The sequence below is a fragment of the Rhincodon typus genome, chromosome 43 (genome assembly GCF_021869965.1).
Source record: "Rhincodon typus isolate 14 chromosome 43, sRhiTyp1.1, whole genome shotgun sequence".
Taxonomy (NCBI): Eukaryota; Metazoa; Chordata; class Chondrichthyes; order Orectolobiformes; family Rhincodontidae; genus Rhincodon; species Rhincodon typus.
Genome location: NC_063374.1, coordinates 4,213,074 through 4,227,806, shown reverse-complemented (window position 1 = coordinate 4,227,806; position 14,733 = coordinate 4,213,074). Strand labels below are relative to the sequence as shown.

The following is a 14,733-nucleotide window of genomic DNA, read 5'->3' as shown; positions in this document are numbered from 1 at the left end:
GACTTTAGAATGTTGCCCTTAGTAGTGACTACCTTGTTTCCAAGAATTTACAACTCTCGAAGCTTCAACTTGCCCTATTTATGTTCCACTTGCAATTCACCTTTATTTTTTATTCATTTGTGGGATGTGGGCGTCGCTGGCTGGCCAGCATTTCTTGCTCATCCCTAGTTGCCCTTGAGAAAGTGGTGGTGAGCTGCCTTTTTGAACTGCTGCAGTCCTCCTGCTGTGGATTGACCCATAATGCTATTAGGGAGGGAATTCCAGGTTTTTGACCCAGTGACAGTGAAGGAACAGCGATATATTTCCAAGTCAGGATGGTGAGTGACTTGGAGAGGAACTTAGAGGTGATGATGATCCCATATATCTGCTGCCCTTGTCCTTCTAGATGGAAGTGGTCATGGGTTTGAAAGGTGCTGTCTGAGGATCTTTGGTGAATTTCTGCAGTGCATCTTGTAGATAGTACACACTACTGCTACTGAGCGTCGATGGTGGAGGGAGTGAATGCTTGTAGATGTAGTGCCAATCAAGCGGGCTGCTTTGTCCTGGATGGTGTCGAGCTTCTTGAGTGTTGTTGGGCTGCACTCATGCAGGCAAGTGGGGAGTATTCCATCACACTCCTGACTTGTGCCTTGTAGATGGTGGACAGGCTTTGAGGAGTCAGGAGGTGAGTTACTCGCCGCAGTATTCCCAGCTTCTGGCCTGCTCTTGTAGCCACTCTGTTAATGTGATGAGTCCAGTTGAGTTTCTGGTCAATGGTAACCCCCAGGATGTTGATAGTGTGGGATTCAGTGATGGTAACATCATTGAATGTCAAGGGGCGGTGGTTAGATTGTCTCTTATTGGTGATGGTCATAGCCTGGCATTTGTGTGGCGCGAATGTCACTTGCCACTTGTCAGCCCAAGCCTGGATACTGTCCAGATCTTGTTGCATGTGAACGTGGACTGCTTCAGTATCTGAGGAGTCACGAATGATGCTGAACATTGTGCAATCATCAGCTAACATCCCCAATTCTGACCTTATGATGGAGGGAAGGTCATTGATGAAGCAGCTGAAGATGGTTGGGCCTAGGACACTACCCTGCAGAGACGTCCTGGAGCTGGGATGATTGACCTCCCACAGCCACGACCATCTTCACATGTGTCGGGTATGACTCCAACCACTGGAGCGTTTGCCCCTAATACGCATTGATTCCAGTTTTGTCCGGGCTCCTTGATGCCACGCTCGGTCAAATGCAGCCTTGATATCAAGGGCTGTCACTCTCACCTTACCTCTGGAATTCAGCTCTTTTGTCCATGTTTGAACCAAGGCTGTAATGAGATCAGGAGCTGAGTGGCCCTGGCGGAACCCAAACTGAGCGTCGCTGAGCGGGTTATTTCTGGGCAGGTGCTGCTTGATAGCACTGTTGATGACACCTTCCATCATTTTACTGATGATCGAGAGGAGAGTGATGGGGCAGTAATTGGCCAGGTTGGATTTGTCCTGCCTTTTGTGTACAGGACATACTTGGGCAATTTTCCGCATTGTCGGGTAGTGTTGTAACTGTACTGGAACAGTTTGGCTATGGAAGCGGCAAATTCTGGAGCACAAGTCTTCAGTACTATTGCCGGAATGTTGTCAGGGCCTGCAGGCTTTGCAGTATCCAGTGTCTCCAACCGTTTCTTGATATCACGTGGAGTGAATCAAATTGGCTGTAGACTGGTTTCTATAATGCTGGGGACCACTGGAGGAGGCCAAGACGGATCATCCACTCGGCGCTTCTGGCTGAAGATTGCTGCGAATACTTCAGCCTTATCTTTTGCACTGATGTGCTGGGCCCTTTCATCATTGAGGATGGGGATATTTGCGGAGCCTCCTCCTCCAGTGAGTTGTTTAATTGTCCACCACGATTCACGCCTGGATGTGGCAGGACTGCAGAGCTTAGACCTGATCCATTGGTTGTGGGACCGCTTAGCTCTGTCTGTCACTTGCTGCTTTTGCTGTTTGGCATACAAGTAGTCCTGTTTGGTGGCTTCACCAGGTTTTTACCTCATCTTCAGGTATGCCTGGTGCTGCTCCTGGCATGCCCTCCTGCACTGTCCATTGAACCAGGGTTGATCCCCTGGCTTGATGGTAATGATTGAGTGGGGGATATGCCAGGCCATGAGGTTACAGATTGTGCTGGAGTACAATTCTGCTGCTGTTGATGGCCCACAGCGCCTCATGGATGCCCAGTCTCGAGTTGCTAGATTGTGCGAAGTCTGTCCCATTTAGCACGGTGATAGTGCCACACAACACGATGGAGGTTTTTCTTAATGTGAAGGCGGGACTTCGTCTCCACAAGGACTGTGCGATGGTCACTCTTACCGATGCTGTCATGGACAGATGCAACTGCAGCTGGCAGATTAGTAAGGATGAGGTCAAATATGCTTTTCCCTCTTGTTGGTTCCCTCACCACCTGCCACAGACCCAGTCTAGCAGCTATGCCCTGTAGGACCTGACCAGCTCGATCAGTAGTACTGCTTCTGAGCCACTGTTGTAGGTGGACACTGAAATCCCCCACCCAGAGTACATTTTGTGCCCTTGCCATCCTCAGTGCTTCCTCTAAGTGTTGTTCAACGTTGAGCAGTACTGATTTATCAGCTGAGGGAGGACGATATGTGGTAATCAGCAGGAGGTCTCCTTGCCCATGTTTAACTTGAAGCCATGAGATTTCATGGGGTCTGGAATCAATGTTGAGGACTCCTAGAGCAACTCCCACCTGGCTGTATATCACTGTGCCGCCCCCTTTGCTGGGTCTGTCCTGTCGGTGAGACAGGACATATCCAGGGATGGTGATGGTGGTATCTGGCGCATTGCGTGTAAGGCATGATTCTGTGAGTATGACTATGTCAGGCTGTTGCTTGACTAGTCTGTGAGACAGCTCTCCCAATTTTGGCACTAATCCCCAGATGTTAGTGAGGAGGACTTTGCAGGGTTGACAGGGCTGTTTCTGCCGTTGCCTTTTCCGGTGCCTAGGTCGATGCTAGGTGATTCGTCCAGTTCCATTTCTTTGAGTCTTTGTAGCGATTGATACAGCTGAGTGGCTTGCTAGGCCATTTCAGAGGGCGGTTGAGAGTCAATCACATTGCTATGGGTCTGGAGTCACATGTAGGCCAGACCAGGTGAAGGTGGCAGATTTCCTCCCCTGAAGGACATTAATCCAGCTGCACAGCACTCCAGACGCTGTAAACCAGAAACCACATCCCAGACTATGGTGCTCAACTGTGCCAATCTCTCAAAGAAAAGGCAAGAAAAGAAACTATACAACGCAAATTCCTGACATGTAAATCAGAGTGGGTGCCTGGCAGCTACAGCTCGCCAAGTGTCTGTCCTGGCCACCGTGCTGCCACTTACAATGGGCAACATCCTTACATGGTCCATGGCGAGTGCCCTCCGTCACCTTCCATCCACATTGGCAAACCGTCATCCTCACAAAAATCATCGTGCCCACTCTCAGATCAATTCAGACACCACTTCAGGTCTTCAACACTTTAGTCTGGAGCTAATGGACATTATGACTTGCTTCTGCTAGGTTGCTTTGTGCTTGGGGACACCTGCATCTTACAGCTATCAGCTCTCTAAACACTGACTCCCTTTGGTGTTTACTTAGAGGCTGCCAGACTCTAACTCACTGACCTTAGCACTGAGTTACAGGCTGCCAGCTACTGCTTGCTTTTTAATGCAAAGGGACAGCTTGTGGTGGTGGGGAGACCTTGTGCAGACATTCTGCGAGTTGTAGTCCATGCGCATTGGTGATATGTATGTACTGGGGCAGAGTTAGAGGGAGTGCTGTCCCTGTAAGTGTAGAGAGTGCAGAAGATTGTGGACCTACTTGTGGCACTACTGGGAGTCCTTGCTGGAAATGGAGTTAGTTTACCTTTCCTTTGAGAGATTGTCACAGTTGAGCACCATAGTCTGGGATGTGGTTCCGGGCTTACAGCGTCTGGAGTGCTGTGCAGCTGGATTTTAAATATGAAGCCAGAGGCAGGTAAACCAGAAGGTTTGGCCAGTGACTTCCCTCTGTCTGTAAAGGCTATTCCCTGAGAAACAAGCCGCATAGCTCGGTTGCATAATTAGCTTGCATGAGAAAATTTGCCCCGTGCCATAGAGGACACAATGAAACCTCAACAACACATTTTAAAGGCAAATAGCTTTCTTAGGACCCTGGTGGAGTTATTGCTCCCTAGCAGTTCTTTCCACACAAGCATATGAGATAGACATCATCATGCTGTCATCAACATCAGTGCACATAATGTTAATGCTGACGCCATGATTCGACATTGCCCCACAAGTCTTTAACCCCCTTATGAGCATAATATGAATATCTCCCCAAGAATTCCCCATTTTCTCAGACATAAAGACATAGAGCTCTCTCTCACTGGGCCAGGCACACAGATACGGAGTGCTCTCCCTGGGCCAGGACACACAGACACAAAGCCCTGTCTTTGGATCAGGGACATACAGACACAGAGTGCTCTCCCTGGGCCAGACACACAGACACAGAGCTCTTTCCCTGGGCCACACAGACAGTCACAACACCCTGTTTCTCTGGGACAGCCACACAGACACAGAGCCCTCTCTCTGGGCCAGACACTAAGCCCTCTCTCTGGAGCAGGGTACAGACCTACAGCCCTCTCTCTCTGGGTCAGACAAATAGACACAAAGCTCTGTCTCCTGGTCCTGACACACAGACACAGACCCATAAGATCATAAGACATAGGAGCAGAAATTGGGCCATTCGGCCCAAGGAGTCCGCTCCGCCATTCAACCATGGCTGATAAGTTCCTCAACCCCATTCTCCCGCTTTCTCCCCGTAACCCTTGATCCCCTTGATAATCAAGAACCTATCTATCTCAGTCTTAAATGTACTCAATGACCTGGCCTCCACAGCCTTCTGTCGCAGTCCGTTCCATAGATTCATCACTCTCTGGCTGAAGAAGTTTCTCTTTACCTCTGTTCTAAAAGGTCTTCCCTTTACTCTAAGGCTGTGCCCTCGGGTCCTAGTCTCTCCTACCAATGGAAGCATCTTACCAACATCCACTCTATCCAGGCCATTCAGTATTCTGTAAGTTTCAATTAGATTCCCCCCTCATCCTTCTAAACTCCAATGAGTATAGACCCAGAGTCCTCAAACGTTCCTCATATGTTAAGCTTTCCATTCCTGGGACCATTCTTCTGAACCTCCTCTGAACCTGCTCCAGGGCCAGTACATCCTTCCTGAGATATGGGGCCCAAAACTGCACACAATACTCCAAATGTGGCCTGACCAGGGCCTTATAAAGCCTCAGTAGTACATTTCTGCTTTTATATTCAAGTCCTCTCAAGATAAATGCCAACATTGCATTTGCCTTCCTGACTACTGACTCAACCTGCAAGTCTACCTTGAGAGAATCCTGGACTAGAACTCCCAAGCCTCTTTGCACTTCAGACTTCTGAATTTTCTCCCCATTTAGAAAATAGTCCATGCTTTTATTCTTCTTATCAAAGTGCATGACCTCGCACTTTCCCACGTTGTGCTCCATCCACCACTTCTTTGCCTACTCTCCTAACCTGTCCAAATCCTTCTGCAGCCTCCCCACCTCCTCAGTACTACTTGTCCCTCCACCTATCTTTGTATCGTCTGCAAACTTAGCCAGAAATTCCCACAGTTCCTTCATCTAGATCATTTATGTATAAAGTGAAAAGTTGTGGACCTAACACTGACCCTTGCGGAACACCACTTGTCACCGGCTGCCATCCTGAGGAAGACCCTTTTATCCCCACTCTTTGCTTTCTGCCAGACAGCCAAACTTCTATCCGTGCTAGCACCTTACCTCTAAAACCATGGGCCCTTATCTTACTCAGCAGCCTCCTGTGCGGCACCTTGTCAAAGATCTTCTTGAAGCCCAGGTAGACAACATCCATTGGCTCTCCTTGGTCTACCCTGCTCATTACTTCCTCAAATAATTTTTGCAGATTTGTCAGGCATGACCTCCCCTTGATGAAACCATGCTGACTTTGCCCTACTTTACCATACACTTCCAAATATTCAGAAATCTCATCCTTTACAATGGACTCCAAAATCTTACCCACAACTGAGGTTAGGCTAATCGGCCTGTAATTTTTCATCTTTTGCCTTACTCACTTTTTAAACAGGGGTGTCACGTTAGTGATTTTCCAGTCCACTGGGACCCCCCCTGACTCTAGCGATTCCTGAAAGATCACCACTAACGCTTCCACTATCTCTTCAGCTATCTCCTTTAGAACTCTGGGGCGTAGTCCATCTGGTCCAAGTGATTTATCCACCTTCAGGCCAATCAGTTTTACTAGCACCTTTTCCTTGGTGATGGCCACCATACTCAGCTCTGCCCCGGACTCTCTTTAATTTTTAGGAGATTACTCGTGTCTTCTACCGTGAAGACTGATGCGAAGTAATTATTCAGTTCCTCAGCCATTTCCTTATTCCCCACTACTATCTCTCCACAGTCATTTTCCAGTGGTCCAATGTCCACTTTTGCCCCTCTTTCTCTTTACCCCTCTCCTTTGGTCAGACACACAGATACAGCTCTCTCTCTGGGCCAGGGACACAGGCACAGAGCCCACTTTCTTTGGACCAGACACCCAGACACTGAGCCGTCTCTCTAGACCAGCCACACAGACACAAGAGTCCTCTTTCTGGACCATGCGCACAGAGAGCTGTCTCTCTGGGCCTGACTCACAGTCAGAGACCTCTCTCTCTGGGCCACACACACAGATACAGAGCCCTCTCTCAGCTAGACACACAGACACAGAGCCGTTTCTCTGGGCCAGATGCAGAGCCCTCTCTCTGGGCCAGAGCACACAGACACTGGACAATTTCTCTTGACCAAGTTGATTATTGCTGCAAGTTGGCACAACCTCATCACAATGAAAGGGATCCTGCTCAAGCAGTTTGAAATTCCAGGAGGAAATTATCTCATGGCAGTGGGCTCACAGCTTGCATCTTCAGGATGCTCCAATGAGGGTCTAGATCTGACTCATAACTTACCTTCCTGCGTTTGCCTCATTGCATCTTTATAGTTTCTTCACTCTGATGGGAAATAGTGGCCAGGCTAATGAATCAAAGCATGGTTAATTTGTGGTTGTCATGGTGAGCTGTGATAAGATAATTTGGTTTGTACAGAAACAAAAGTGTATTTTAACACAGCGTCATCTGCTGTGACACTGCAATATATTTCTGTAGCATGCAAACATTGCTCACCTTTTGAAGAGTATAGCTCCTGTCAGTGCTGAAATCAGGTACTGCAGCAGTTACTATACTCGCTTCAGCGATCCAGCGATAAACAATGATACCAACCCTGATGTGATAGGTTTCTTAAGACTTAGTTTATGTCAACCTAAATCATAGCATACACTGTGCTTATAATACTGTTACAAAATATGCTATGTGTGCTCTCCTGAAAGGCATGTCCTTGATTCATTATTCTGAGCTATTTCCTTGTGAGCGATGGTTTGCCATTGCCTTCAATTCTTGAGGGCAGGGTAAGAAGTCTATGTAGCCAGAATGGGTATCGAACGTGTGGTGCTGGTATTATTCTGAAGCATATTCTAAGCCATCTAGCCAACTAAACTAACCGGCTCCAGCATTATTCATATAATATATAATTCATAATAATACTTGAATAATATAACTCAAGAAAATCAGTCATCCTGATGAAAAAAGGTACAGTACTAGTAAACATAATTCAAGATAAATTCTGGAATCCATGTGATTGAGAATCTGTCACCTAATGCTTTAATACATTAATATTGGTTTGTTGCAGGATGCTATCCGTGCAGTGCTTGGAAATCTGGACAGGTTACAGCCATTCACCACAGAGCACTTCACCATCTTCCCATGTATCCTTTGCAGCTTGTTCAAAAGGGCTGTATCGAACTTAAGAGAAAGGTTAAGAGTTATTAGAAGAGACATTACTAAGGTTTTGTGCAGAGTGATGCTCAGTAACCTGGTTACCAATAGCTGCCACATTAGTAAATTATATTAAACACAAGTAAAATTGTAGGAGTGTATTGTACAATTTAGTGCTGCTGGTGCAAGCCTTTATACAGCAAGGATTCAAAGGCAACCCTAGAGCTGATTTTAATTTCCTCTGTATTAACTGGGCCACCCAGAGTGTAAAAGGTCCGGACGGGGTAGAATTTGTCAAATGTGTCCAAGAAAGTTTCCTAAATCTATATATAGTGGGGCCTCTCAGGAGGGTGTAACACAAACCTCCTCTTGCACAGAAGAGCTAAAAGAGGGTATGAGATGGATCTGGCAGATAAGGTTAAAGAAAATCCCAAGAGGTTCTATAGCTATATTAAGAGTAAGAGGGTGGATAGGGAAAGAATAGGCCCCTTTAAAGATCAGCATGGCTATCTATGTATGGAGGCACAGGAGATGGAAGAGATTTTTAATAAATATTTCTCCTCAGTTTTTACTGAGGAGAGAATTATGAACACTAAGGAAATGAGGGAAGCAAGTGGGGATGATTTGGACTGTGTACATATTACTGGACAGGAGGTGTTTGCAGCCTTAAAGCGCATTAAGGTGGATAAATCCTTTGGGCCTGATCAAGTCCATCCTCAGACACTGTGGGAGGCGAGGGAAGAAATTGCAGAGGCCCTTGCAGAGATTTTTGCTTCATCTTGAGTTACTGGTGAAGTTCCGGAAGACCGGAGGATGGCTAAAGTTGTTCCATTGTGTAAGAAAGGTAGCAAGACAAGTCAGGGAGCTTCAGGCCAGTGAGCCTGACATCAGTGGTAGGCAAGTTATTGGAGAGGATACTGAAGGACAGGATCAACCAACATTTGGACAGTCAAGGTCTGATTAGGGATCATTGGCATGGATTTGTGTGCGGGAAGTTATGTCTGACAAATCTTTTAGAGTTTTTCAAAGAAGTAACCAAGAGAATAGATGAGGGTAGGGCAGTGGATGTTGTCTATATGGACTTTAGTAAGGCCTTTGACAAGGTCCTGCACAGCAGGCTAGTCATGAAGGTTAGGTTGCATGTGATCCAGCGAGGGCTAGCTAATTGGATTCAAAATTAGCTCGATGGTTGGAAGCAGAGGGTGATGGTTGAAGGTTGTTTCTCGGACTGGAGGCCTGTGACTAGTGGTATGCCACAGGAGTCGGTGCTGGGACCTTTGTTATTTGTTATTTACATAAATGATCTGGATGTGAACGTACAAGGCATGATTAGTAAGTTTGCGGATGATACAAAATTAGAAAGTATCATTGATAGTGAAGAAGATTATCAAAAATTACAGAGGGATCTTGATCAGATGGGGAAGTGGGCTGAGGATTGGCAAATACAATTCAATACAGATAAGTGTGAGGTGTTGCACTTTGAAAAGTCAAACCAAGATAGGACTTATACAGTAAATGGTAAAGTCCTGAGGAGTGTTGTGGAACAGAGGGAGCTAGGAGTACAAGTACATAGTTTGTTGAAAGCGGCATGATGGTGGTGAAGAAGGCATTTAGCATGCTGGCCTTCAACGGTCGAGGCATTGAGTATAGGAATTGGGACGTTATGTTATAGTTGTATAAATCGTTGGTGAGGCACTTGGAGTATTGTGTACAGTTTTGGTCGCCCTATTATAGGAAAGACATAGTTAAACTGGAAGTGTGCAAAGAAGATTTACGAGGATGTTGCCAGGACTAGTGGGCCTGAGTTACAGGGAGATGTTGGCCAGGACAGGACTTTATTCCTTGGAATGTAGGAGAATGAGGGGTAGCCTTTTTGAGGTGTATAAAATCATGAGGGGTGTAGATAGGATGAATGCATATAGTCTTTTTCCGAGGGTTGGGGAATTGAAAACTAGAGGGCATAGGTTTAAGGTGAGAGGGGAAAGATTTAAGAAGGACCTGAGGGCCAACTTCTTCACGCAGAGAGTGGTGCATACATGGAATGGGCTGCCAGAGAAAGTGGTTGAGGCAGGTACAATAGCAACATTTAATAAACATTTGGATAGGTACATGGATGGGAAGGGTTTAGAGGGATATGGACCAAATGCGGGCAATTGGAACTAGCTGAGTGGGCACCATGGTCAAATGGACCAGTTTGGGCTGAAGGGCCTGTTTCCATGCTGTATTGTTCTATGACTTTATGACCTAGCATTACTGAGGCTGAAGCAGAAAAATATATTTCTGATGAAAGAAAGGAAACTAGTGATATGTCCTTGGACAGATTGATAGGAGGGGATCTATTTAAACCTTTCAAGGTTTTGAGACCAATTATCTTCACTGATCAGTGAATGTTAAGAACAATACGTACATTTAGGATTAGCACTTAAAAGAGAGAGTTGTTCAGGGTAATGTCTTAGGCCCAACTATCTTCATTTGCTTCATCAATGACCTTCCCTCCATTATGAGGTCAGAAGTGGAGATGTTCACGGATGATTGCACAATGCTCAGCACAATTTGCAAATCCTAGATACTGAAGCAGTCTATGTCTAAATACTGCAAGACTGGACAATATCTAAGCCTGGGCTGACAAATGGCAAGTAGCATTTGCATCACACAAATGCATGGGAAGGACTATCTCCAACGAGAAAGATTCTTACATTCCCTGTTATCGACATGCTGGGGCTTACCATTGAACAGAAAATGAACTTGACTAGACATATAAATACCTTAGCTACAAGACCAGGTCAGAGACTTGGAATCCTGCAACAAGTAACTCACCTCCTGACTCCCTAAAGCCTGTCACCATCTTTAAGGCACAAGTCAGGGTTCTGATGGAATACGCACCATTTGCCTGGATGGGTGCACCTTCTAGAACATTCGAGAACCTTGAAAGCCCTCAGAACAATACAGCCCACTTGATTGGCACCATATCCACAAACATTCACTGTATCCACGATTAATGCATAGAAGCAACAATGTGTATCACCTACGAGGTGTGCTGAAGAAATTCATCAAGACTCAGACAGCACGTTCCAAACCCATAACCACTTCCATTAAGATGGTCAAAGGAGGCAGATGCATGGTAACACCACCACCTGTAAGTTCCTTTCCAAACTACTCAGCGTCCTGACTCGGAAATATGTTATCTTTTGTTGGGTGGGTCAAAATCCTTGAATTTCCTCCCTAACATCATTGTGGGTCCACCTATATCAAATGGACCGCAGCAGTTCAAGGGTAACATGGCAGGAGCAATTTATGCCATAAAGCAATGAAGCCCACATTGCTGAATGGAGTTTTAAAAAATTGAGTTATCATGCCAATGCCAGCTCACTGAAAGAACTCTTTATGTAAGTCCCAGTTTCCTGCTGTAGCTCCTATTTCTTGTGTCTTTTATCAAACGTTTATGCACTACCCTTTCAAAAGCTGTTGGCAATTTTGCCTTTGCTTTACTTCAGTTTAGTTCCTCTGGTCCCATGCAGGATATATACAACAAATCTCTGTCACTAGACTCAATCCATCATAGTCTCTTTGACTCCAGCCGAGTTGGTGTCCCACTCTTAAAATCCACCTAATATACTTTGTCAGGTCTTCTTTGGCCAACCACGCCTTCTTTTCCCATGTCGGGTGTCCATTCAGCTGCCCCTGCAGCCGGGCATATGTTCTCGAGGTGAAATTCGTACCCACTAGTCTATGTTGTCACTGTGATGATGTCCTGTCAGTACCTTGTGTAACACTTCTACATTGGTGATGTTGTCTCTTCAAGTAATGCCCAGAATTTTACTAGGCACCGCTAGTGCAAGATAGGCAGTTTATGTGGCACCTTTTCTACTCTGTTCCTACCTCGCTGGCATTAGACAGCAGTTGATATAACAATGGACATGGAAGACAGAATCTTTCCAGCCCTGACAACATGGGCCGTGATGAGAAAGTTGGGAAAGTCACATGACATGACCAGTGTAAAGCTTCTTGATGTCAAGAGCAAAAGGTCTCTTTTTTCAACCAAGTTTTGAACAGTGAGACAAAGTCCTTGATTGTTAAGAGAGGCCTATTTGTACGTATTAACATTTTTCATTATTTAAGCATTTGCAGTGAGTCCCGGACTGGAGGCCGTCACAGGGAAGTGAATTCCCGGACTGGAGGCCATTGCAGAGAGGCAAGTCCCCAATGTGGACCGGAGGCAAGGCCTCAAGTTTCAGAATCCGGCATGGCTGGAAGACTTGGCCCAGTATGATCTAGAGGCTAGGTGCTGGCACAGACTGGGGTGGAAGGACTGTAAACTGTGTGCTTTTATTTTTTATTTTTCCTTTTTATTCTTGTGCTAGACTTTTCATTAATTATTTTTTCTATTTTATACCAAGTACTTAAGTATGTGTACCTAGGTTTCTTGTACCTAAGATGGCGCCGTAAGCAGCAACTTGTAAACGTTTCACTGTACTCATTCAAGTACCTGTGACAATAAGGTTAATTCAATTCTCATACCCACTGGATAGAAACTTGACTTCTTACCATGAAAGTCAAAGCGATATCCTGGTAACTCCAGCTAGCTGCCACTCCTCCAGGTCTCCACCTTGAATACCAAGCACCAACTTCTCAGGGATTGAAAGTCAGCAGTGGTAGGCAGTGTTATCAGGGAATACTGCTGTATTAGGGATGTTGGAAAATCAATGCTTTGGATTGGAGGTAGCAACCTGAGATGCAGAGGAGACAAGAATGATGAAGAGAGGAAATTGGACATTTAAGAGGATTAACAGTAGCGCATGGGAGGACATGTCATATTGTGGGAGCAGAGGTTGGGTGGTCACCATGACAGTGGCCTAAATGGGGGAACTGTGCAGCAGGATGGTGGGTAAGCCTAAACTATAGGGCAGGGATTCAGTGGCTCTCAGTGAAAGCAGCAAATGTAATTCCAGGCATTAACATCTCAGGGTAAATTCCACGGGCAGCTATCCCACACACACCACCCATCCATGGACCTTGGAATCTGCCACATATCACCCTCACCACATCATTGTGTCACATTTCCAGTCCACGTATGAGACAGTTATGCATTTTAAGTGGTGCGCTTTGGAGCACACCTACACTTTTTGTTGCAATGCTGCTGCTGGGATACTTTGCACACAGGGACAGGCACCAATTGAACCAGGCAGCATCTTAGGGCTGCTTACTCACTCACGACTTTAGTGCTCACTCACTTTGTGCCTACTTGAATACTCACAGCATCCTTGCCTTTGTGCCTGTTTGAATACTCATAGCATCCCTGCCATTGTGCTTGTCCTCCTCACCAAAGCTTAAAGGCTCAAAGTACTTTGATCTTGCCTTGCTGTTTAGCACAGACAAAAAGATCGATGTGGTTTTCGACATTGATCAGACTAGACAGGTTCCATGGCACCACAATATACAGCATATGCCAGCAGCCTAGGAGGGAAATGTGATGCACATGCTTCATGCATGGCCCTGTCTCAAAGTTTAAGGGGAATGGACCCAAGTCAAGTCAAGGAGGCCTGCTATCATTCAGAGGTCCTGGCATAGAAAGTCTTTTGCATCATCCAGTCACAGTCCAGGGGATGAGGAAAGTCAGTCTACTGCTGGACTGGACACAATTAAGGGGTGTGTGTCACTATAATCTCTTGCTGTTCCAAGAGGCAAATACAGCTTCTGTTTCTTTACTGTTCACATCTGCTGATGTTGAATGAAAATAGATGTTTTGAACCATTTGAAGGCTTTCCTGTATGTAACGGCCTCACATTAAGCAATGGGAAGATTTTGGGTTACATTGGGCATTTGGGAAAGAGCAGCTGTCATTTAGAAAGGGTGGTAGGATGGGGTGGGACAGTTTATGGGTAAGCTGTGTGGCTTGGATCCTAAACAGTGATTGATGTGAAACTATGGATTTGGGTGAAATGTCAGCTGTGCCACCTACATGTCCAGGGGAGTGCTGATTTGTGGTTGCTTTCCCATTACGCACGTGGTGAATAGCAACTCCAACTGCCAATGCTTGATTGACTTTGATGAGGCCTCTTCTGGAGTACTGTGTCCAGTTCTGATCACCCTGTTATAGGAAGGATATTATCAAGCTGGAGAGGGTTCAGTAAAGATTTACCAGGATGTTGCCATGAATGGAAAGTGTGACTTATAGGGAGAGGCTGGATAGGCTGGGACTTTTTTCACTAGACTGTAGGACATTGAGGGCTAGCCTGATAGAGGTTTTTAAAATCATGAGGGACATAGATAAGTTGAACAGCAGGTGTCTTTTCCCTATGGTGGGTGATTTCAAGACTAGGGGGCATATTTTTAAGGTGAAAGAGAGGACATGAGGGTCTACTTTTTTTACACAGAGAGTGGTTCGTGTGTGGAATGGACTTCCAGAGGAAATGGTGGATGTGGGTACAGTTACAACGTTTAATGTACATGAATAAGAAATGTTTTGAGGAATATGGGCCAAGCACAGGCATTTGGGACTAGTTTAGCTTGGGATTATGGTCGGCGTGGACTAGTTGGACCGAAGAATCTGATTCCTTGTGACTCTATGACTTGATGTACAGCTGGGCTTCAAACAAAGTGCTGGCATCAGTATCCCTGCATGTCCTGGCGAATATTTCCATTGACAGCAAGTGGCAGAATAGGATGTACAGGTTGCCATTGGGGTATGGTGCATAGGTAATGAGATGGGTATGAAAAAATTATGCTGGAAACTTGCTGGCCTCACAGAGAGAAGTGCTCCCTGAGACTTGCCAAAATGGTACTTAGCCAATTTCTAGTTGAATTCAGCCTTACAGAGTCGCAGTTTCATGTCTGTATCAATGCTAGT

General features: G+C 45.8%; 1 protein-coding gene across 1 annotated transcript in view; it reads left to right on the top strand.

Annotated features, from left to right (window-relative positions):
- Positions 1–14,733, top strand: part of LOC109914811 (membrane-anchored junction protein) — a 53,573-nt gene that overhangs the window by 10,193 nt on the left and 28,647 nt on the right. Inside the window, exon 4 of the mRNA XM_048619761.1 lies at positions 7,801–7,876. Coding sequence (XP_048475718.1) covers positions 7,801–7,876 — 76 coding nt within the window. The remainder of the gene's footprint in view (positions 1–7,800; positions 7,877–14,733) is intronic.